The 23,388-nt window shown below is 37.4% G+C and overlaps 11 protein-coding genes across 11 annotated transcripts; 6 read left to right on the top strand and 5 right to left on the bottom strand.

The window, feature by feature from the left end:
* Positions 1-123: 123 nt before the first annotated feature.
* Positions 124-572, top strand: GCK72_001943 (uncharacterized protein; the record flags this gene model as incomplete). The annotated part of the gene is made up of 3 exons (XM_003114833.2): positions 124-234; positions 292-381; positions 426-572. 3 exons carry the CDS (start codon positions 124-126, stop codon positions 570-572), a joined length of 348 nt encoding a protein of 115 aa, XP_003114881.2.
* Positions 573-636: 64 nt separating this feature from the next.
* On the bottom strand, positions 637-2,645 carry GCK72_001942 (uncharacterized protein; the record flags this gene model as incomplete). The annotated part of the gene is made up of 6 exons (XM_003114576.2): positions 637-955; positions 1,027-1,203; positions 1,260-1,834; positions 1,885-2,214; positions 2,322-2,517; positions 2,563-2,645. The coding sequence occupies 6 exons, from the start codon at positions 2,643-2,645 to the stop codon at positions 637-639; spliced, it is 1,680 nt and encodes a 559-aa protein (XP_003114624.2).
* A 352-nt stretch (positions 2,646-2,997) lies between these two features.
* Positions 2,998-3,845, top strand: GCK72_001941 (uncharacterized protein; the record flags this gene model as incomplete). The annotated part of the gene is made up of 5 exons (XM_053723194.1): positions 2,998-3,126; positions 3,196-3,314; positions 3,360-3,501; positions 3,550-3,657; positions 3,708-3,845. 5 exons carry the CDS (start codon positions 2,998-3,000, stop codon positions 3,843-3,845), a joined length of 636 nt encoding a protein of 211 aa, XP_053591839.1.
* A 405-nt stretch (positions 3,846-4,250) lies between these two features.
* On the top strand, positions 4,251-5,990 carry GCK72_001940 (uncharacterized protein; the record flags this gene model as incomplete). Its single annotated transcript, XM_003114646.2, has 9 exons — positions 4,251-4,306; positions 4,422-4,521; positions 4,566-4,687; positions 4,735-4,820; positions 4,866-4,938; positions 4,983-5,412; positions 5,469-5,633; positions 5,683-5,823; positions 5,868-5,990. The coding sequence occupies 9 exons, from the start codon at positions 4,251-4,253 to the stop codon at positions 5,988-5,990; spliced, it is 1,296 nt and encodes a 431-aa protein (XP_003114694.2).
* A 165-nt stretch (positions 5,991-6,155) lies between these two features.
* Positions 6,156-7,148, bottom strand: GCK72_001939 (uncharacterized protein; the record flags this gene model as incomplete). Its single annotated transcript, XM_003114545.2, has 4 exons — positions 6,156-6,427; positions 6,473-6,608; positions 6,653-7,007; positions 7,057-7,148. The coding sequence occupies 4 exons, from the start codon at positions 7,146-7,148 to the stop codon at positions 6,156-6,158; spliced, it is 855 nt and encodes a 284-aa protein (XP_003114593.1).
* A 401-nt stretch (positions 7,149-7,549) lies between these two features.
* On the top strand, positions 7,550-8,645 carry GCK72_001938 (uncharacterized protein; the record flags this gene model as incomplete). The annotated part of the gene is made up of 5 exons (XM_003114596.2): positions 7,550-7,676; positions 7,720-7,839; positions 7,884-8,083; positions 8,158-8,364; positions 8,409-8,645. The coding sequence occupies 5 exons, from the start codon at positions 7,550-7,552 to the stop codon at positions 8,643-8,645; spliced, it is 891 nt and encodes a 296-aa protein (XP_003114644.2).
* Positions 8,646-10,673: 2,028 nt separating this feature from the next.
* GCK72_001937 (uncharacterized protein) lies at positions 10,674-11,145 on the top strand (the record flags this gene model as incomplete). Its single annotated transcript, XM_003114537.2, has 2 exons — positions 10,674-10,994; positions 11,041-11,145. 2 exons carry the CDS (start codon positions 10,674-10,676, stop codon positions 11,143-11,145), a joined length of 426 nt encoding a protein of 141 aa, XP_003114585.1.
* Positions 11,146-13,529: 2,384 nt separating this feature from the next.
* Positions 13,530-15,203, top strand: GCK72_001936 (uncharacterized protein; the record flags this gene model as incomplete). Its single annotated transcript, XM_053723193.1, has 8 exons — positions 13,530-13,550; positions 13,603-13,807; positions 13,855-13,994; positions 14,042-14,108; positions 14,156-14,391; positions 14,437-14,913; positions 14,961-15,089; positions 15,138-15,203. The coding sequence occupies 8 exons, from the start codon at positions 13,530-13,532 to the stop codon at positions 15,201-15,203; spliced, it is 1,341 nt and encodes a 446-aa protein (XP_053591838.1).
* Positions 15,204-16,952: 1,749 nt separating this feature from the next.
* Positions 16,953-18,735, bottom strand: GCK72_001935 (uncharacterized protein; the record flags this gene model as incomplete). The annotated part of the gene is made up of 6 exons (XM_053723192.1): positions 16,953-17,475; positions 17,535-17,724; positions 17,770-17,898; positions 18,006-18,114; positions 18,163-18,444; positions 18,523-18,735. 6 exons carry the CDS (start codon positions 18,733-18,735, stop codon positions 16,953-16,955), a joined length of 1,446 nt encoding a protein of 481 aa, XP_053591837.1.
* Positions 18,736-19,247: 512 nt separating this feature from the next.
* GCK72_001934 (uncharacterized protein) lies at positions 19,248-19,781 on the bottom strand (the record flags this gene model as incomplete). Its single annotated transcript, XM_053723191.1, has 3 exons — positions 19,248-19,391; positions 19,456-19,664; positions 19,709-19,781. 3 exons carry the CDS (start codon positions 19,779-19,781, stop codon positions 19,248-19,250), a joined length of 426 nt encoding a protein of 141 aa, XP_053591836.1.
* Positions 19,782-20,250: 469 nt separating this feature from the next.
* Positions 20,251-23,152, bottom strand: GCK72_001933 (uncharacterized protein; the record flags this gene model as incomplete). The annotated part of the gene is made up of 8 exons (XM_053723190.1): positions 20,251-20,411; positions 20,476-20,553; positions 20,602-20,982; positions 21,028-21,120; positions 21,168-21,543; positions 21,588-22,168; positions 22,250-22,755; positions 22,803-23,152. The coding sequence occupies 8 exons, from the start codon at positions 23,150-23,152 to the stop codon at positions 20,251-20,253; spliced, it is 2,526 nt and encodes an 841-aa protein (XP_053591835.1).
* Between the last annotated feature and the right edge of the window lie 236 nt (positions 23,153-23,388).

The raw sequence follows: 23,388 nt of genomic DNA, 5'->3' as shown, positions 1-23,388 counted from the left end.
TTGCTTTGAAATAAAATCATTTTGATTCGAGTTCTCCATGTTGACTTATCCTATCTGGTTGATTCTCCTTCCAATTTTTTCCAATTATAAAAATTAGTGACATTCTTTTTAATCACTTTTCAGATGGAGGGGCTGAACGTGTTGGTGACTGGATCCACCTGCGGTATCGGTCTTCACACCGCCAAAGTTCTCTTCAAAAAAGGAGCTAACGTGATTTTGACTTGTAGAGATGAAGTAGGATCTCAAAATGAGTAAAACATTTCCAATATCTAAATTCTAATACAATTACAGATTCGTGGCCGTCGTGCTGTCGAAAGTTTGCTCAGTGGCGTTCCACAAGAGGAAGTTGCAAAAGAATCGGAACGGATTCATCTGTTCACTGTGAGTCGGAAGAAACTAAAGAGTTCCACTAATTCTGTTTTCAGCTTGATGTGACAAATTATAATTCGATTTGCGAATTCACTGATGAAATTTGTCGGACGTTCAGATATCTGCATGTCATCATCAACAATGCTGGAATTATGGGTGTTCCGTTCGAGGTATGTACACTTTTTACTAATATTTTATTTTAAAATTTTTCCAAGAAACCTCTTTATTCTAAATCAAACAGAAATCATCGGTTAAACTGTTCACTTTTCAATCTCCCTTCGACTGTTTTTCGTGTTTTTTCTTGAAAACTTTGAAAATTTTCTGTTTGGTTCCAACCGTCTCCAATGAGCCACAATCACTCATTGATATAAATCTTTCAAACTCCGATACCACCATTGTCATAGTCGCACGACGAGTCGAGTCCACGAGGATGAAACTGGCCATGTACTTTTTGATGGCATCAGGAGCGTTCGAAGGCATTGGGAGGAATTTTAATCCCATTACATCAGATTTCACAGTTGCATTCGAAACGCCGTCATATGGTTCTCCACCATCAGCGAATATTTCGTAGCAAGTGATACCCCAGCTTAAATAATGAAGGTTCAGTTTCAGAAGAAGAGATGTTCCAGTCATTAATCCTACATTCCCCTGTCTCACCTGTAAACGTCCGTAGAGTATGAGAAAATCAATGTGCTCAACGTCTCTGGTGCAAGCCATTTGACGGGAACTTTGCAACTAGTCTTGATTCTGTAAGAAGGCCCAGTGCGGGACAACCCGAAGTCAGTTACTTTGACTTCTTTATCATGAAGCAAGCAATTACGAGCGGCGATATCTCTAAAAGTTGGACGATAAGCGAGATTCAAATACTGTAACAGGATTATGGAACTGACCGATGTATACAGTTGTTACGATGTAAATAATCTATCCCTTTTGCGGCTCCAGAACAAAATCGGACTTTTTCTCCGACCGACACCGGGTTTCCTTCCGCTTTTGCATGCTTTAAGTGATCGAGTAGTGATCCTCCCTTGACAAGTTCCAAAAGAATGTAGAGTGGTTGCTCGTCATGAGCAACTCCATACAAACGCACGACATTTTTATGATTAAAGTTTCGAATAAATCTGGCTTCATTCATCATCTCCTTAATTTTCATTTTGCTTAGAAACGCAGATACTTTTGTCATTTTGATCGCAACTTCTACACTAGTTCCATCTTTCAGCTTCAATGTTCCTGAGCAAACTTTTCCGAATGCTCCCTCTCCTAGTTTTTCACCAACTGTGACATCTGAATGCATGAATTCCCATGGCTGCTGGAGAATGGGATTTTTGAGTTGGAAAGTTCCAGCAGAACAAGCTCCAGTGTTTTTCGTATAGAAAGTAATAAGATCAGAAATGGACTCGAAGGTTCTGGTGATCTCGCAGAAAAACTTGTTGGATTGTTGAACGCGTTTAATGCAAACGTTTCGGCACTGAAATTCAAAGCAAAAAAGTTTCCCAGAGAGTTTTAACTGTTTCTCACTTTTTTCTTGTCTTCCTCATCTTTTCCCAAAACCACAATTGGAATCAGAGAAAGAATCACTTCACGGTTAACTTTCGTCTCTCCCTCAACTACTTCTGAAACACGAAGCAAATAATCCCCTGGATTTTGCAATGTGGATTGCAAATCTTCACGGGGTAGAAATCCATGATAGAAGTTGAATTCCCGGAGCTTTTTCTCCAAAATCGGAAAGTCGTCACGATCGGGAAGCTCGGCTGAAGCGCTGCGACCTTTGGTTTTCTTCTTCTTTTTCTTTTTGTCATCAGAAGGAGGTTTTCCTTGTAGACTGTTCTCAGTGGCTTGTTGGGTGGTCTGAATTTAAAGATTGACAAAGGTCAGTTGTTCTTTTTTTCATTCCAATCAGGCTTCTTGATCTAATCTAGGCACGAAATAGTTCCAATGCGGATATCTACTCCCACCTCTTGCTGTCTCTCCCTTTCACGCCCCCTATCAATTGTGGTTTTCTCCTCTTTCTCCTTTCCCCTATCATCAATTCTGAGTGTTTCTGCTTTTAATGGTGTGTTGGCTGGAGAAGACGATGGATTTCTCGATATGGAATTGCTCGATGTAGTGGAACTTTTTGGTCCAGTGTTGGTATCTTTCTCTTTGTCTTTTCTGAAATATCAGTATGCTTGTGTGATCTTGATCGAGTTTTCTCACTTCGCCGCATTCCCAACTGGTGCTGATTGGGCATATAACGATTGAGCAAATACTTCTTTGGATCCGTTATCTTTCGATCCCATATTTAATGTTTTCGTTCTGAAGTTTTTTGTTTGAAAAGATGCAAACTGCACTGAAATTACCTCTTTTAATAGAAATGAATCCTATTCGACTGTTGCGTAGAACGTATTTGATTCGAAATAATGAAGAATTGATCGATAACATATCTGCTTTTTTTTAATACATCCTTCACTGGGAATACGTGAAATTCTGGTTTGAATAGAATATATCAGTTCAAGTGAAAATATTTTGCATTAAAAAATGAGCTGACGTAAACTTTTTAACAGTAAAATTAACTTGTAGAATAGTTTGAAATTAGAGAATGGAAACTGTAACTAAAAATCTCTCTTTCAGCTCTCTGTCGATGGAATCGAAATGCATTTTGCCACCAATGTCTTCGGGCATTACGTTGTCGTTGAACGTCTTCTTCCACTCCTTTTGAAAACTGATCGTCCGGATTTCAAGAATCGCGTTATTGTGGTTTCCAGTGGACTTTATCGAAATGTAAGCGAATTCATACCGAATACTGAGAGCTTCTATTACACCTGTTCTTTATAAACATTCTTATTACAGGCCGAAGCTATTCCACAAGTTTCAAAGATTCTCGGCCAGAAGACGTACGACTACAACCCAAAACAAGCTTACGCGTTCAGTAAACTCGCCAATTGTCTCTACACCGTTGCACTTTCGAAGTGAATTTCTACCTTTACCGAAATCATGTGGAACCTTTTTTCCAGAATGTTGGAGCCCCACAACGTCGACGTCTACTGTGTTCGTCCTGGGTTCGTTAATGGAACTGAATTAGGTCGAGAGACTCATTGGTTCCTCCGTGCTCTTGCTGCTCCGATTATTTGGTTCATTGCAAAAACACTTGAACAAGTAAAAAAGCAAAAAAAGGTTTCGTTTTTGAGCATTTTCGGTTTTCAGGGCTGTGAAACAATTGTCTATCTGGCAGAAACTCCAGCTGATCAGTTGAAAAGTGGAGCGATGTATTACGAAAAGAAGGAAGAATCTTACAATGAGATGGTTGATGTGGTAAGAGTAAAATATGAAGATTTTCAGAAATTTCTTATAATTTTTTACAGACAGCAATTCGCCAAGTGTGGGCGATTCTTCGCCATTTGGAAGACACTGTCTGGAAACGAAACACTCAAATGACAGATGAACAGAGAGCTCACGGAGAAATGGTCAGAGATATTCTTGAGGAATCGTTGATTGTTTGATTTTCGAGTAAAATTTTTGCATTTTTTCTTTTCGTTGTAAATATTAATGCTTGTGTCAGGAATGACTCACCCACATAGACCGAAGTCCCATTAAAATTCACTTTTCTTCCTCATTTTGAATCCAAATCCCCACGTGGCATAACTTCAATTGAATCACATTTTCGAGCCGATTGATCGATTTGAAATAATTTTCCTTCTTTCTTCATACGTGTATTTATATATGTTTCTTCTCCCCGTTATTTGCTATTAGATCCCGATAACTTTCTTATTTTATGCCGAAAGTAAATTGCTTTTTGAAATTTTAAAATGTGGTTTTCTATTGTGATTGAGTAAAAATTACGAATTAAACGATGTAATACTTTCTTTCCCAATAATTTATAGTTTTCCAAAAAAGATTTCTTTAGAATGGAGGTGGCGAGCGGAGGAGGAACTGGTCCCAGGAGGAATTCAGTTGCTTTTTGGTATGTGAAATGAATCAAAACGATGATTTCTAGATTTCTACAAATAGGGATTAGTGGTTTCACTGTTGATGATAACAATCATTTGAAAAATGGAGTCTTGATTGAGTAGTTTCAGGCTTCTCGGCCTATGCAACAATTTTGCATATGTTGTGATGCTCAGCGCTGCAAAGGATATTCTGGAAAAAGATTCAAAACATATCGAGAAACCATGTCGGGTGAGTTTCATTGCACCATGACATGAATCTCTTCACGTTTTCAGCCAGAAGTAACAACTCGTGAATGTCAAATCATGTCAACTGGATCTGTTCTTTTAGCTGACATAATTCCGGCTCTACTCATAAAAGTTTTGGCACCAATGTTTATTCATCGAGTTCCTTTTGGGTAGGTTACTGTATCGTTCTGAAGTTCAATTCAATTCAAACTTTCAGAGTTCGTCATTTCATTGTGGTCTTCCTTCAAGCTGCGAGTTTCCTTATTGTGGGAAACAGTGATTCAACAGGATTCGCCCTTTTTGGTAATTAAAATAGTTTTTAAAACATTTTAAAATTGATCGTTGCAGGCGTAGTACTGGCAAGTTTTGGAAGTGGTCTCGGAGAAATCTCATATCTTGCATTGAGTTCAAATTATCCGTCGTAAGCATTTATTATTAGAGAGCGAACATCTATAACTTTCTCAGAACCGTTGTTGCTGCATGGTCGTCTGGGACTGGAGGTGCTGGTCTCATTGGCGCTTCGATTTATGCTCTTCTCACAGATTCGAAACTTCTCGGAATTTCTCCAAAACATACAATGTTCATAATGTTGATACTCCCTGTTCTCTTCTCTTTCGCTTATTGGTCAATTCTTCAAATTCCGAGAAGTATCCATAGAGCACACTTTCTTCAACCGAACTCGTGGATTACATCTTTAGAAACGACGTCTTCTGAATCCAGAAGAATAGAGGAAGAAGAAGAAGGATTATTAGAGAACACAGAAGGTGAAGAAGAAGGAGAAAATGTATCGAGAAGAACAGAAATGTCGAAAATCAGAAAAGCACTTCCATTGCTGAGATTCATGGTTCCGTTGATATCTGTCTACTTGGCTGAGTATTATATTAATCAGGGATTGGTGAGTTTTTTGAGGTTTCGCTTTTGATGAATATTAAATTTATTATGTTTTTACAGCTGGAACTGTTGGAATTTGATTGTTCCCACGGATTGGGAATGAGCTCTGAAAGCCAATATCGGTGGTTCCAAGTGACTTATCAACTTGGAGTTTTCATTTCAAGATCATCTTCGAATTATATTACAATTCCAACGAAATACTTGACTTCTTTGGCTATTCTTCAGGTGAATTGGGAAACATTGAGTCCTTCGTACTTTCAGATTTTTGTTTCAGATTCTCAATGCTGGATTTTTCACATTCACTGCCGTTTATTCAATTCTTCCTCATATTATCCTAGCGTTTTTCGCAATCTTCTTTGAAGGATTATTGGGCGGAGCAAGTTATGTCAACACGTTTCGAGCTGTCCATAGAGAGGTATTTTTACTGATAAGAACATTTTAATTACTGAAATCTTTCAGGTTTCAATTGAAAATCGAGAATTCTCAATGGGTGTTGTCTCGATTTCTGATACGATTGGTATCGTTTTTGCCGGTTTCCTTGCAATGCCTGTACACAATTTAATATGCTCAACTCCACTGTGATTTTTGCTTTTATTGTACATACTATGTAATAAAAAGGTTTTGATTCAGATATAATGAAAATTCAGAATTTTTTTTATTAAAATATCAGAAAACGAGTGTAAATAGGTAAAGTGAATGCATGCCTATTCAGAACTATGGAACAATTTTTACATTTGAAAACAACAATTATTTAGGAAATAACATCATTCTGTCAAATAATTTCGATTTGACACCTTCGGTGAAATTCGAATTTTCAACCAACTGTTTGACATCTTCAATTGAGGTCAAAGAATCGATACATTGTTTGAATAGTTGATCCATCTTGTATTTGTCAGCTATTTCTATCTTTTCGTTTAGCGACATATCATTATTAATTAAGAGATGAAACTCTAGGAACATGCGGACAGATGGTAACTTGTATTCTTCTGCGAGTTGGAGAACATTCGAGAAACAAGAAGCTGAAAAAAAAGATTTGTTTCGAGAAGCATGAAAGAAACCGCTACCTCTCGGAACGTGTGGTTCTGTATGAAACATTCCGAGAAGTTGTTTCATGTCGTTATAATTGGCGGTGGGAATCGGAATTTCAGTTTTTTCGTTGTTTAGAAGTTCAGCAAAGTAAGTAGAGTTCTTGATGAGAATCTAAATTGAAAACTAGTCAAAATGTTTGTTACTGAAGCTCTTACCTTTTTGTTAATTTTAATCTCTCTTCCTTCAACAATCAATGCAACTCTTTTTTGAAAAATTGGCTCGAGTTCAAATGAATGTTTGAACCAAAAGCCTCCATCAGTGCTGTAACATTGATCCATATTTCTTTCTAATTCTTTTTGAATCGTAAATTCGGTTCCGAAGAATTGTACATCAAACTCATGCGGTCCCGTCCAAATGTAACGGTCCTTGTTCCATAAATAAATCATCAAAGTTCCTCTCCAACCGAGAACTCTGTATTGGTTTCGCAACTCCTCCCAATCGAAATTCCATACGAATTTCATCTTTTGAAGTCCTGCCGTAGAAGATTGTTCTTTTTCGATTCTGAGATACCTGGGATGAAACATATAACTATTTATCAATTTAACTATCAATCGCTCACCACTCTAAACCGCTTTCATCTCCTCTATCGACATCTTTCGGAAATTGGTTTGTTTTTAGTGCAATACTCTCGTAGTCCAATGTGTCATCCATTTTTCTGAAACAGCTGAAATTGAAATTATAATGGCTGAATGCAATAAATTATGAAAGAAATTGAAAAAAAAACAGATCTCAAAATGTGATTATGTCTTCTACCATACGCGAAAATGCGGGCAACTACGGTAGCGTAGAAGTTGTGCATTCTACCTGCTGGCGCGAATTTCAATTAAAATTACTTTATACCGCGAAGCCATGATTAACACGAACTTCACGGCTCACTCTTTTCACTGAACTTGTCACTCTCGAGTGTCTTACTAATTCTCTAGTAAACATTGTAACAAAATGTTGCGCCGTATCAAACGTTTCCTCGGATTTTCGGTAAGAGCGTGTTGTTTTTTTCTCCTAATGATATCTTCTAGGCTCATTCGTATTTTCCTAACAATGAGGTTGCACCAATGGCAGATGGAAGTATGATTTCCACAGCAAGTCGCAAATCAACGAAATCGGAGAAAAAAGCAGCCAAAAAAGAGAAAAAGAAGAGTCCACTTGCTGCTGATATTTCCGCACCTGCTATCTATCATGGTAATATTAATTCAATCTTTGAAATACATAATTATGTTTTCAGTTCCCACTCCACCTGCGGAAATTGTAACTGGTTGCAAGGAAACGATTGCATGCTCAGAATCGGAAACCGATCGTCAGACAGTCATCACTGACTCGCTGCCATATCGAGATCCCAGTGACAGTAAGAACACCGTACATTGGCAACATCTATTTAGAATTTTTCAGAAGTCTGTATGGAGTCTCCACCTAACATCATTCTTCCGGGAGCTCAAGAGAGCAGCAGCAGTACTCGTAGTCTTATCGGTTCGGATTCCATGAAATCTCGAATGGAGTCTATGATACTTGATGGAGAATCGCCTGATATGTTGCCAAATGTCGAGTCACTTGCGGAGTCGGTCTATTCATATGACTTTTCACAAGAAACGGTTAGTAAGCTGATTATCAAGTCGGTATAGAAAATCACTGGTATTTTGCAGACTTGTATAAGTTTTCATTTTAGGAATCACAAAAGACGTGCGACACGAAGAGTCGTGAACTTCCAGTCGACTGTGATATTCCAAATGACAAACCACCAATGGAAGTTTCTCCACAGTTATCTCGTATCTCTACTACATCCTCTGTTTACATCGGTTTGCAAAAGATAGATGCCTCAGAGAGTCAAGAGGAATTATTGGAAAAGTCTGAAGACGTTACTGCCATGAAGAAGGTAACACTCGCATTAATAATTTGTATTAACCAGAGTTGCTTCAGTTCAACGCCGAGCTCGATGGTCTCCTGAAAAAATCGTCGCCACCATTTCAAGTCTCGACCGCCCGTCTTCCTCCAATGCTGAAAGAGTTGCCACCACCGGCAAACGATGATTCGATGCTCAGTGGTAATGAGGAGTTCAACGACTCGAAGAACAACTCGGTGACACGTATTCTCAATGAATCTCACGAAGCTTTGATGCGCAGTCCAGAAAATCATCTTCGCAGCTGTGGTTACTAAGTTGTTTATTTATTTATTGCATGACTGTATATTATCTATTGACTCCTCCCCAACAAATGGTTTGTAAAATAGACTTTCCCCAAACTACTCGCTGCTCAAACTTCTAACCGCCCAGTATTCATTTATTCCTATCTACAAACGATTTTTATTTTGAAATGAAATCAATTTCCTGTAAAAGATTAATGTTCACGATCGCAGATGAGAAGTGCTAGTTGCTATCTAAACAAAAGAAATCAGAAATTCAGCTCGTGTTTCAAGAAAATGCTTAAGAGACAATGTCTCGCTCAAGCCACCAGGCCATGTTACACATGCACCAAGTTGATCCGTTCCGGCTGATTTTGTGATATGTTAGTACCCTAGGAATTGTAAGAATTTTATACTATACCAGATTAGGCTCCGCCCCCTTTGACCTACCGAAACAATCGAATGAAGTTGAAAAATGAAAATTTTTCTTTCGAAAGATAGGATCAAAATCTCTTCAGAAATGAATTGCCAGCCTTATTTCGTGCATTTTATAAGATGTACACTTTTTCTAGCTCCCCTGCATCATATAGAAAAAATCACTTTTTTGAAAAATTTGTTAATTTTTTCATGTTTTTTGAGTTTTTCGGCATGTCGAAGTACTGTGGTCCAAAGTAAATTTATGATGTTTAGATACATATTTGTGTGGGCTATCCGAAAATATAAAGATTTATCCCAGATTTGGGTGTCTAGCTGAGTTATGATCCAAAAAATGACGAAATTTAATGCATTTCAACGTACTCCCCTCCATGGTAAAAAATGGGTGGTTGACAAATATCAAAAATATTTTTGATTTAAGTTGAACAGAACTAGTGTAGTGTTCACACAACTTTTCAGACAATTCTAGCCATGTTTCAGTGAGTTACAGACACCTCCTCCTTTTTAGAAAGTACTGGTATTTCATGCGCCAGAATATCTCACTATCATTGATCCATGAAGCTATCGGTTATGAAATGAAGCGAAAGTTGAACAAAATGGCAGAAAATTACTTTTAGCTAATTGATTGTGTTTTTGTAGTATATTCCATCATTTTCTCGAAGTTTCTAAGATTTTGAGTCATAATCTGAAAAGTTACAAGAGCTCAAACTTTTTGAGTCGAAAAAATGGAGGAGGTGTCTGTAACTCACTGAAACATGGCTAGAATTGTCTGAAAAGTTGTGTGAACACTACACTAGCTCTGTTCAACTTAAATCAGAAATATTTTTGATTTTTGTCAACCACCCATTTTTTACCATGGAGAGGAGTACGTTGAAATGCATAAAATTTCGTCACTTTTTGGATCATAACTCAGCTAGACACCCAAATCTGGGATAAATCTTTATATTTTCGGATAGATCACACAAATATGTATCTAATCATTATAAATTTACTTCGGACCGCAGTACTTCGACCAGCCGCAAAATCCAAAAAACATGAAAAAATTGACAAATTTTTCAAAAAAGTGATTTTTTCTATATGATGCAGGGGAGCTAGAAAAAAGTGTATTTCTTATAAAATGCACGAAATAAGGCTGGCAATTCATTTCTGAAGAGATTTTGATCCTATCTTTCGAAAGAAAAATTTTCATTTTTCAACTTCAATCGATTGTTTCGGTAGGTCAAAGGGGGCGGAGCCTAATCTGGTATGGTATAAAATTCTTAGAATTCCTAGGGTACTAACATATCACAAAATCAACCGGAACGGATCAACTTGGTGCATGTGTAACATGGCCTGGTGGCCTATGCTCCATCCAGTCAGAGATTGTCTCTTAATCATTTACCCGTGGCCTTGCCTAGACTTTAAGTTTTCTTAATTACGTGAAAATCCACGATTAATTGCCCGGCTTGAAATATGACGGTACTGTTTCTAGAAGCTTATTGTTACTTTTCAATCAGTGTACATATCTTCTCAATTAAAGAAAAATCTTTCTGCTCCACGAATTGAAAAGGTGAGTTTCAGATGTGAGATAACTCATAAAAAAAATGAAACAAATTCGGATTTTCGATTCATTGAAGCGAAAAAAGAAGAATGACGACAACTAATAGTAAGAGTAAGAACACGAAAAAAGATGGTGCTGAAAAAAAGACGAAGACGTCGAAAACGACAGCCAAGAAGAAAAGTTCGACGTTGACTATGTCGAAATCTCAGACTTCAACCGATCAGAAAGAAAACGAAAAGGAGAGAAAACGGGACGAGAAAGACAAAATTTCGGATAACAAGAAGGCGAAAGAGGAAACGGTTGGGATGGAGAAGAAGAAGGAAAAGAAGGAAATAGTGAAAGAAATTCCGAAAGAACAGCCGAAAGATCAACCGAAAAAGGAAAAAAGAGCTGAAGACGATGCGAATAAGGTAAATTCCAAATAAGGATTATACTTAAAATAAGTTGTTTTTCTAGCCGAATGAGCCGAGTGGAATGGATGTGATTGTGAAAGAAGACGATAAGAAGACAAAAATGGATGATGGATACGAGGATTTCGGCCCGGGAGCACAACAAAGTTGAACTCTTGTACATTAATGACAGGAAATGAATACTTATTGTATTAGAATTCTAGAAGAAATGAGGGTTAGCATTTTTTCTCATTTTTCCTTTTTTCTAGTTCTGAAGATAAGTTTTTTAGTAAGTCTACACTTTTCTTTAATCGAGGGTTTTTACCATAAAGGTTTCTTACGAAAAAAAAGAAAATGAATGTAACTACGAATTAGAAAGCAGCTAAACTATTTCTATAAACTGAAGTAACGTGAGCCCCCACTACCCTAAATATCAACAATCAGATCTAGAGCAATGATAAGATGGGCCGAATAAAAGGTGGGGAATCGAGGAAAACGCTTCAGTTCGAACTTTTGTACTCGATACAAAAACATCGTATTAACTCGACAAATCGACGAAATCACGATGAACCCGATCGACTACTTGCACCTAACTTTGCTGCTTGTCGGCCCACTCGCTGTTTTAGTTGGATGCGGTGGAAAGAAGAAGTCACCGTAAGTTTCTGGAAAGGAGATAGTTTTTTCAAATGAAATATGATTACGCAGACCACCAAAGCCAGCATCAAAGATGTCACCACCACCACCTGCTCCCATTCCTCCAGCTCCAGAGGCTCCGGCAGCACCGCCAGCAGATGCTGCAGCTGCAGCAGAGGGAGAGAAGAAGGATGGTGATAAGAAGAGTGAGAAGAAGGAAGGAGAGAAAAAGGAGGAGGAGAAGAAGGATGAAGAGAAAAAGGATGAAAAGAAGGAGGAAGAGAAGAAGGACGATGATAAGAAGGAGGAAGGCAAGAAGGATGAAAAGAAGGAGGATGAGAAGAAGGATGGAGATAAGAAGTCCGAGAAGAAATCCGAGAAGAAAAGTGAAAAGAAGGATGAGGAGAAGAAGGACGAGGAGAAAAAGGACGATAAGAAGGAGGAGAAAAAAGATGAAAAGAAGGAAAAGTCCAAGAAATCTAAAAAGTCTAACAAGTCCAAAAAGTCGAAGCGAGACAAGAAGGACGGTGATAAGAAGGATGACGAAAAGAAGGAGGACGAGAAAAAAGACGACGATAAGAAGGACGACAAGAAAGACGATGAGAAGAAGGAGGATGATAAGAAAGAAGATGATAAGAAGGAAGACGAAAAGAAGGAATAGCCTAATTCATTTCTTTCTATTCTTACTGTCTCCAATAAAGGTGCTCCCATTATATGAAGTAGTTTTGTTTTTTTAAGCGAAGAATCACCTCTAGACCAATGACAAACTTCAATCTATGGAACCTGCTGCCGTAGGTCTCCTCTCCATCATGAAGCTGTTTCAGAAGTTGAATGATGTTGTTCTTCTGTATTTAGCGAGACTCAAAAATTAAACAAATGTTCCATCATTACTTCAGATTCTCTCTGAAAAAGCTCTTCGATCTAGCCCCTCTGACCCCTTTCGGTACCCAATATCAATCAATTCCGATGCCTTCTTCATCTCTGAATCTCCATTTCTCTATTAATCATTTTCAGTCTATGTCTTGACTCAATTCTTCTCTATTCAATACTCATAATCTCTAATTCTTTTCTCTCTTCATTCTTTCCATATATCTCTTTCCTCTCTTTTTTCTATCCGTCGTGTCCATCTCTTCCAAAAGAACATTCGTCCTCTACGTCCGACCTCCATCCCAGTATCTTTTTTCTTTTTTTCTCTTTGTCCTCTCTCAATCTTTTTTTCGATTCTCTAAATCTCTCCGTCTTCAACACTCCTCTTGTTTTTGGCGCCTCTTAGCTCTCTTTTCTGTTCTCAACGTATTCCTAATTTTCAAGCGGCACCAGCCAAGAACTCTCCTTCTATTCAATTTATACGTTTGGTACCACCAAGCTGTCAACGAACCTTTTCTCTCTTCTTTCAACTTTGTCTTTATAATTCAACTTTCGCTCACCGTCCAATGATTTGATGTCTCATTTCATCTTCCTCTCACTAGTCAACATCTAGCAACAAGAGGAATATAATGACACGTGTAAGTTTACACAATTGAGATTGACAAAAAAATGAATCATTTCTGTAAAAAGAGCTTACAAAATCTCCCGCGGGCTCGATTTATCTAAAGATGCTTTATAATGAACACTTCTTGAATTTTTTGAACCGCATCACCATCTCCCCGGCGAAGGGTTTTCTATCTTCGCAATTACTTTCATAAGAAGTATTTTTGTGTTCGAGAGAGCCTTCATTTCATTTTGACATGTGAACGAGATCCACTACAAAAACTCCTTTTTAAAGTGTAGGCTAAAAACGTTTTTCTACTTTTTCTTTTCTTATTTCTATCCGTAGGATCGAGTGTGAAGTGATTTATAGCTGACCAGTCGAGATTGAAAAAGAGAAAAGTAGACTGAAAGGTGGTTGCTGCAGTTCGAAATCAAAAAAGAATATAGAAAAATATGTTGGGCGAAAATTATTTTGTATCGAAATTTTCGAAGTTGTAAATGATATAATTGACAGTTTTGATTGCAGAAAAACAAGAAGAAGAATTCGAATAAACCACCGAAACCAATCAGTTCAATTCCATCATCTGCACCACTTGAGTCTTCATATCTTTCTGGTCCATCAACTTCAACTGCAACTCCTCCATTCGATCAATTAGATCAAGAAGCATCTACTCCACCACCGAAAATTTCAAGATCATATGCTATTCCAAAAGCAACAAAACCGGAGTTTAGTGAGTGAACCTAATCTGAGTTCATTCAATAATAATACTCTTTTCAGAAGGGATTCTTCAAAAAAGACTTCAACAAAGTATCCTTCTATATGGAGGCGATGGAGATGCAGAAATAAATACTCCTGAGTCTTTGGATGATATTTTGGAGAAGTTATCTTATCCAACACCAGAGGAAACTTTTGAAGATGTAGGAACATTTAACGAATTGTAGATACAATTTAAATATATTTTAAGTTTTTTGAATACAAACGAGATTTGAGAACTTCGCTCGAACGAAATTTGGAGAAACATAATGAAGGATGTGAGTTATTTCTGATTTGTGGAATGTAGAGAAATTTCAATTTTCAGGGCTTCAACACGCTGCTCACTGCTATTGTTTCTTTGAAACTGGATACGATGAGCTTAGAAATGGACAACAAAACTTGTATCGGTCATACGGTCATTGTCCACAAAAAGAATTTCTGATGGAGACAAATGAGGATCTTCAGAGAATCTATAAAGACATTATTGATAGAAATATTACTGAGGAACTCAAAGAAATCAATGATTATGTTTATTCAATGAAAAATAGAGATCAAATTGAGGTGAGAAACAGACGTTTGTGTGATACTGAGATTCCATTTTTTCAGGAAGCGTGTTCCACTAGAAAAGGACTCCTCGACTTCTTCTCTAATAATCCAGTGGATTATTTGATGAGAGAGAAATTCAAAACTTGTCTTTTATTCTGTGATCTGATTGTATTAACTGTGAGATCTCATAACCTAATAATCAATGATATCGAAGAAAGTTTCTCAATTGACGGGCTTCCCCGTAATAAGAAATACTGTAAATTCAAAGATGGATTCGTGTCAGTTTTGGAGACAATGAGGGCTTATAGAGACAAATTTATGATTGATATATCACGATCCCAACGTTTTGTTTTGATGAATCTCATTCAAATGATGCCAAAATTCCTAGGAACAGCAGTTGATGAATACTTTGAATTTGATGAAAATGCAAAGAAATGGCAAGAATTGAAAATGATTCGAGAGGAAGAAGCAAGAACAAAAGAGAGAATTCCATTCAATTTAGATACTTATATTAATGGTGATTATTTATATAGAAAGGTCGGCGAGTTTCTGATAGAAAACAAGCTGAAAATATGAATTTTTAGTTCCTTCGTCGGAAACTTTCAAAAGAGAATTTTGATATGTTCAAGGCAGTTTGCACTATGGATAATGATGGAATATTACAGTTTGATCGCAAGAAAATGCTCGTTGAAAATAACAGTGGAAAACCAACTGTAAGCTATTCTCTCACCAAAATACATTCTGCTAATCCATTATTTCAGATTATATTCCCTCCGAATCTTACAAGAAAACTCGAGCAACAATTCGAAGAATTCTCAATTGAATAACAGCATCCAATCCTACCGTATCTCTTCTTTTCCCTAATGGTTTATGATTCATAAAAGTTGTGAAAATGACCCTCACTTTGCCATCATCATTGTCCATTCTCTCAATTGTTTGCTTTATGTTTTTCTCTCCTTTTTTCTCTTTCCCATGGCTCTCCCCGTCCTCGTGATTTCACTTCGTTCCCTTTTTCTTTGCATTTATTTCTTCTTTTCGTGTTCTTCTCACTATCAGATCTACTATTTTGAAGGTTATACTCTCTCTTATTTTTTTCGTTTCGATTTGTATGTTTCTCTATTTCTCTAACTCTCTCACTCACCCATTTCTCATAATATAATCCTAAAACCTTCATTTCTTTACATTTTTAGATTTTTTTGTTCGAAAAAGCTTTTTCACAGCTTTAAAACTATTCAGATACTCATTCCTTATTATAACTGCTTGCTTTGCGATCTCGTTACTTTAAAATATGAACTTATCATTTCCGTTGTTTTTCGAAAATTTTCCATGAGGTTTCGTATACTCTGTGTTCATATCTCTCCCTTTTCGTTCGTCATAACTGAATCATTTATTTAAAAAATGATTTTTGCAGAACTATGGGAGCATTCCTATCCGTACCAGATGGAACTCATCCATTGAGAGGAGCTATCGGTTAGTCAATTATTGAAATTACATTTTATTTTTCTACTTTAATATCTGAACTTTTGAAACAATGAAAACTCATTTACAGATTTCGTCTCCGGACGGAAGAGAACTTCAAATCAAACAATTGGGTCACCACCCACGAAGATTCAGAAGTCTGAGAAGATTGAATCGACTTGTGAAGTTCAAGAAGATGAAAGCGATCATGAAAGTGATGATGAATTGGAAGATCGAGAGGTCGCATTGGAGATATTGGAGACTTCGGAGGAAGATGATGATTCTGACGATGAAGATGAAAAAGAGGAGGACGAAGAAGAGGAAGACGAAGACGAAAGGGAAGAAGTGAAGAATGATGAAGTCAAATTGCGGAATGAGACTGAACCAGTTTCCATTGAAAATGATAAGGCAGAAGAAGTGAAGGAAGAAGAGAGGCCAACTGAGATTCAGGAGAGTGAAGAAGAGAAGAAGATTGAGGAGAATGGAGGACATGCCGAGATTCCGAAGAATCTTCAGGCCGACGAAACAAAGGAACCAGATGAGAGAGTCGTCGAAAAAAGTGAGTTGAGACAGTCTTGATAAAACTGAAAAATGTTTCGAAAGCATAAAGAATACAAACTTCAAGTTACAGGTGGAACTAATGGAAACGTGGAGGTTTCGGAGCCAGTTGCTGAGAACAATAATCAGGAATTGAGCAACGGAAACATTGACGAGCCTGAGCAGGTGGAGTACGATAACGATTCGATCTCAAATCCAGTTCCAACAATTTCGGCAGAAGTTCTTGTTTAGATATCAGAATCATTCATCTCTCATCTCATCTCTTTTTCCTTGATATCATAAATGTTGAAATTGGCTTTTTCCTCCTGCCGGATCTTCATTTCAAACTTCTATCGCCCTCATCACATGTGTTAACGTTTCATAACTTTCCTGTTCAAAACATCGAAATAAACTATGCTGGCACCTAATTCTCATTTCATTGAGACTTGTTCACTTTTCTCTTCCAAACATTGTTTGAGAAGACGACCTGAAAAAAAGAAAATCTCAAAACAGTATTCATAAACTTTACGAATATTTTTATTGATGAGGGATATAAAGCTAAAACAAGTAAGGTAATGTAATCAAACAAAGTCAACCCGACAATACATATTCGGAACATAAACTGGCCATGGAAGAGATTCTTCGTAAGTTATCATCGGCCGTCGATCCAAATCCCAGAAGTTTTGTGGATCTACCCTGGTTTCATGCCATTCGGGCCCGTCATAATCCCTTCCCCAGGGCTGTTCCACTTCTTCTGACAATTTCAAGTTGAAATCCATTCGTTCCTTCTCGAATACCTTGATCCTTTTGTCCGTCTTCCTCCCTTCATTGTCCAATCGAGTTCTCCACGAACTGGGATATCCTCCGAACAGCGTCTTCTTTTTCAGAATTCGATCCGCAGCAATTTTGAATTCCAATTGGATTCTTTCGACGAAACACGAGCCTTGGACAGATCCTCCACAGTTTCTCGGAGTCGTTAGAAATGGATCTTCGACTACAATGAAATGGTGAGAATCTGGAAGTCCATCCAGTGGCTTCTCGGTTTCGTCGAATCTTTTTTCCATTATTTTCCCATTTTTCACCGAGATCCACGACTTGTCGAAGCTGAAAATTTTAAAAGTTAAGAAAAGATATTCGAACAAATTATAAAGGTGAAAACTCACTTGAACTCTGCATAAAACTTCAGAAATCCAAAGTAGAGATCAGACAAACTTCTCTCATTTTCTTCAAATTTGTATCCTCTTTCTTGGATTTCCTTCTTCATATCCCGTCTCCCGTAGTTGTCATCTTCAATCTCAATTGGGCCATTCAGTTCTGGGAAGAACTCTTGAATGTTCGGGAGGATGTTGAGTGCTGAAAGAACAAGATTATTTCTTGAAAATCAAAAAAAAAACTCACTTTGAAGGTATTGAATTAACATCAAACAAATGGAAAAACTGTTGAGTCTTCCATTTTTTGCTCCCTCGATACCAGACTCCGATGCCCATCCTTTGATCGCTCTGCACAACTTCGAGAAACGGTTGTCCACTGAAAATAATTTAAATTTTTAAATGTTTTTGAACAAAAAATCATAGGGATTTCTACAGGAAAATTGAAAAGTTTTACTAATTAGTGTGTGTAAAGAAGGCACTTACTCTGAGAATACCAACTGAGAAGTTGTGTATTCCTCTTCGAATCTTCATTGTCCATTGTGACATCAATCTCTACATCCGTTTCCAGGTGGACCAACTTCAACACGGGTGTCTGGAAAGAAAAATGATTAATTTCCATATTATTTAGTTTCGTTCTTACTCTTGCTCTGACGACTCTTCCAGTTTTGAAGAGAGAGTTTCCGATGAAAAATCCTTTGATCTTCATCAACTTCTGGAAACTGCTCTCTTCCGGCCATCTTGATGTCTTGATGGTGAAGTCCAGGTCAGATTTGAAAGTGTCCACTCCTGCTGCGAATGACCCAGTCATCCAAATCTTTACATCTGAGATGTATTGATTCAGGCAGTATCGGAACATTTTCTCTGCCTTTTTGAGCGACTCGTGGTGATCCGAATTCGAATATGATTCGATTTCGGCGTCGAGCTGGAAGGAGAGAGATTACTGTAGATGGAGTAGTGCTTTTGTGCAAGATTCAAATTGAGTATCTGCTTTTAAACTAACCTTTCTCTCGACGTATGTTCCCTTGTGGATGAATTCATCCTTTTTCTCCTTCTTTTTCCCATCCTTCTCAACATCTACACTCTTCCGTTTAATAATCAGTTCCTGACTGATTATCTTCGATTCCGGACACTTTGGCGCAATCGGTGCATTGCTGCAAACCGATGCGAAAAGTGTGGAAAAGAAGACAACGGAAGCGTAGGATTGTCTGGACATTTTAAGGTTGAGGGGCGAAAGTTGATCTGGAATTAAATTTGGAAATGAATAGATTCAGGGAGAAAACGTGAAAAATTGGAAGGAATCGATAGAAATCCACAAAATAAAACAAAAACTCAATAAGGAATCGTTGAATAGAATAATGGAGCAAACGACGTTGTTTTGTGGATAATGAGAACCTTTGAAGATCTATCTATTCATCAGCTGCTCAAACAGTCTATTCACTAATTACGTGAAAATTCACATTGATTCATAGCTTACGGACAACCTGTATGTACCGATGGATTGATTTATAATTTACGGGTTGGAAGAGCAATATGCCTATGCCTATGGGAATCATTGATTTTGAAATATAACCTCAATGAAATATTTATTTATTTATTTAATTGAAAATGGAAAATTGATTTGTTCAACCACACTCATAAAAAGAAAAGAAACTGAAACGTAGTATACTGTACTTTTCCTTTTCAATCCGTACAGATGAAGAAACATTTTTATCGAACAATACAGTATCAAATCGAAAGACAAATAACAGATTCAGTTACAATCTCTCTATCATTATCCACTTCCGAATACTTCCATTCGTGTGTTTTTTGATCACATTTCACATTGAACCAGAGTGCGGAAGTACGTGGAAACTGATTCATATTGACTGTCTGAAAATTATAAAATGAACTGAAATTATAGTCGAAATAGCCGTCTTTCGATTATAAAACTAACATAAATAATCTGATTTTCAGGCCAATTTGTTCTCAATAATTGCCTTGTTTCACCACTTTCTGGATCACATTCCATATGAATATAACTACAATTCTCATAAATAAAAATAGGATTCGTCAGGTTTCCATTGGAAATATCCTTCGATAATTGTGGATTTAATTGAGCAATGTGAGCACGAGATAATGATTTATAGTCAACACATCCACATTCTGAAAACACGATTTGAATTTGAATCGAGAGAAAGACTAGCTACCATTAAATCTTCGAACTTGGAAACAACTCTCAGAAATGGCAAAAAGAAGAAGAGTTAGAAAGAAACGTCTCATTTTTTGGGGGAAAGAGTCGATTGAATGTTCGAAGCGAATGACCAACACGAGTGGCATGCAAATATGTAAATTCAGATTTCATTTACATTAAAATCGACTTTATTGACTTCATTAAATGGAACATAAAATTAACATCTTAAAAACCAAAACTATTAATCAATTATCGAATAAAATCCGATTTGAAAAATGGACAAGTGTTTAAAAAAGGTGCATCCAGGCAGTTGTAAAGGAAAATCAACAGAAGGGGGAGTCATCAGAGAAAAAGAAACGGAAAGCAGTAGAATTTTAAAGTTTTCAGAAAATCATCAAATTATAGAGTGAAGGAAAGGTGTTCCATGCAGAGAACCCGTAAAAGTGAATTGATACTAGAACAGAGACGAGAATAGAAGTACGGGGAAGGAATGGGGACAAAACTAGAGGGTAGAACAAGAATATTCATGAAAGCAGATAAAAATTCACAGAATTAATTTCATTTTTTCTTTGCCCAGGTAACAGGTTTCTTGACTGTTCTTCTTGGCAAAGCAGTTGATTTTTTAGAAGGTTTTGGAGCTGGTTCTGATGCAGACAATGATGAGGTAGATGGGATAGGAGCAGTTGAAGTACATGGTTCAGAAGTTGAAATACTGGATTCTGAAACAACTACATCCTTTTTTGGTCCTGGAAATTTAAACAATTTCCTTCACTAAAATCATACCTTCATCAAGAACTACAGGGGCGGGATCGACAGTAACAACGTCAATAACTTCATCATCTATTTCCATAACGTTATTGTCTAAAAATAAGAAGAATAACGATTAGATACGAATAATTTCAATGTTACCTCCAGAAGCGTCTACTTCTCCAACTACATCAATAACAATATCATCCGAATCGACTTCAACTCTTGCCATTTTTGCCGGCGGCTCTTCAGAATTCATACGTTCAGAATCCCTCTTTTTATCTTCATTTTTCTTGACTTCTTGACTTTCTTCTGAATTCGTAGCCACTGGAGTCTTGCTTCTAGCCCTAATAACTTCTTCAACGACATCTGTTACTGCCTGAGGAACTGGTTCTTCTTCTTCTACTTCTTTTTCAGTTTCATTTACTTTTTCAATATCTTTCATGACAGGTGGTGCAGGTCCTGGAGCAGAATCATCTTGAACAGTAGGAGTGTTCTGAGCAGCAGATGTGGATGTATCCATGTGCTCTACTGGGGGAATTTCTGAAATAAAAACTGTATAGATTCAGAAGATATTACATTACTAACCATCATCTTCATCAGCACTATCAAACAATGTTCCTTTTGCTTTTAATGCCATTTCGACAGCTTGTTTGACAGGTTGTTGAGCATATTTTGCATCTGAAAACAAACTTGAAACTAAATGTTTCGAATTCGAATGAACGAACCCATAGTATTCACATAAATTGGCTTATGTTCGATGGTTGTTTTTCTTGGTTCTGACTTTCTTTTAGCTTCCTTCATTCTTTCTTTTTCTCTTCTTGCAATTTTATTGTTAACTGCGTCTTCATCACTACTTGTTTCTGTCGATGATGATTCTTCCGATGTCGTCATTCCAATGTCAGCATTAGATGCATTTGGATCTACATCATTTGAAAGAGCTGGAGTTACAGGTGTTGAAGATGAGGGGCCTGCTTCCGAATCTTTTTTATTTCCTAATTTATTCCTTTCCAATTGAGCAGCACGTCTTTCTTCCCGTTGAGATTCTAAAATCATCCGACGAATAATTCGTTCAGCTTCTCGCTCCAAATTATGTGATTCAGCCTGAAAAAACTAATTCTTTTCACTCGTTTCTTCTTTTTTCATACCCGTATTTTAGGTTCTTTATTAGAACTGGTGTCCGACTTTCTTTTCTCCTTGATGATCTTCTTTGCTTCAATTGCACATTTTTTAGCTTCCAGTGCTAACTTCTTCACATCCATTCTTTCTTGTTTTTCAAGTTGTCTTGTCTCCGATCGTTCTCTTGCTCTTGCTTCTTTTTCTGCTTTCTCATTCAGCTGCTGACTCAACTTCTGAGCATTTCGAGCATCTTTCTCCAATTCTCTCGCCTGTCTAATCAGTTCCTTAGCTTGCATCCTCCTAATTTTCTCCTCATGCCGTTCATTTGCCTTTTGGAGTCGATTTTGTTCTCTAACTCTCCGCTCTTCTGATTTTTCATACTCATGCTTTGCCTTCTTCTCTTGAACTTCTTCCTCGATTTCAGCCATAAGTTTAGCAATTCGAACTTCAAGTTGCCCATCAAGACGTACTGGTTGACTGGTCGCTTTGAGTATTCTCCCCCAATTTTGTTTCTCCTCTCGATTATATTTAGCTTTCAATTCTGAACGAGACCTAGTAGAAAGATAGTGATGCATCAACCCAAAATCTGTCCCTGTGCATTGTAGTACTTCTGAAAATATGTGATTACGGAATAATTTTGTCATATATATTTTAAGAGGATCATATAGTAAAATATTTCAAACCAACTAACCATAGAAGAGATCAGTCTCCCTTTCGGACCACAGATTTGGTTTTCGGGAAATCCTGTTTCTGAATGACATTGATGTTATATTGCTGCCCATCCTGCCTTCTTCGACGGTTTCCCAAACTGATTCATGATTTATTTGTGCAGATTGAACCACCAAACTTGTCTCGTCGATAACAAGTCTTCCATCAGCTCCAATTTTCACTTGTGGTGCATTAATACGTGGCGATGGAGCATCAAAATCACCGATTTCTGACTTGGTTATAATCGTAGAACTGGTTGAAGAGCGCCGTTCTCGTTTGAAGTTTGTTCTCTCGTTCTTCGGGTTCCAACGGGTCAAATCAGACATTTTCCATGTTTTTGTATCCAGTTCCTCTTTTCCAGTGAAACGTTTCTTCTCGCGTGGTGGCTTTGGTTGGAGAATCGCCTCATCTTCACACATAGAAACATTACGAGAACGTGGAGTCAGACGAGCTGGTGGATGAGGAGAAGCAAACTGAGAAGTCGGAGATCTGGAATTCAAGTTAATATTCTGAAACAAGAACAGTAAAGTACTCACAACAACGAAACGTTATTCTGATTCCCTTTTACTTCACCGGTTTGTTCTCTTCTGATCTGTTCATTGTCAATCACGTCATCTGTGAAGTGAACATGATGATTTTGATCACTCTTTGCAACATCAACATGAAGGGACTTCATAGATTCTGAAGGTGCATCTTGATTTTCCGGAGAAGAATTCTGATTGATCACAACGTCTTCCATTTCTATCGGCACTTCTGAAGTCACTACAGTTTCTGGTATGGTTTCAACTGCATCAGTGACAACTGGAGCTGGAGTTGCGACGAGCGGAGCCGATTGTTTAGCTGCCTTCGCAACATTTGGTTTTATCTGAATCCTAGACCGGCGCATATTGTCTGAAAAAGTTTACCTCATTATCTAAAAACGAACAGAGGAGAAAAGTACAAGAAAGGCTTGAAGAACCTTCAAAACACAATTCAAAAAAGACTCAAAAAACTATTTTTTGTTTTGGTTTTCCTAGCTAAACAAAGTTTGGTATGTACAATACGAGTGTTCCTAAACATGAAAAATGAAAATCATAAGAAAATTATTGCTTTAAAAGGGAAACAAGTGAATGGAAGGTAGAA

Source organism: Caenorhabditis remanei, chromosome I (assembly GCF_010183535.1).
Source record: "Caenorhabditis remanei strain PX506 chromosome I, whole genome shotgun sequence".
NCBI lineage: Eukaryota > Metazoa > Nematoda > Chromadorea > Rhabditida > Rhabditidae > Caenorhabditis > Caenorhabditis remanei.
The sequence above is the reverse complement of the archived record's forward strand: the minus strand, read 5'-3'. Positions and strand labels throughout refer to the sequence as shown.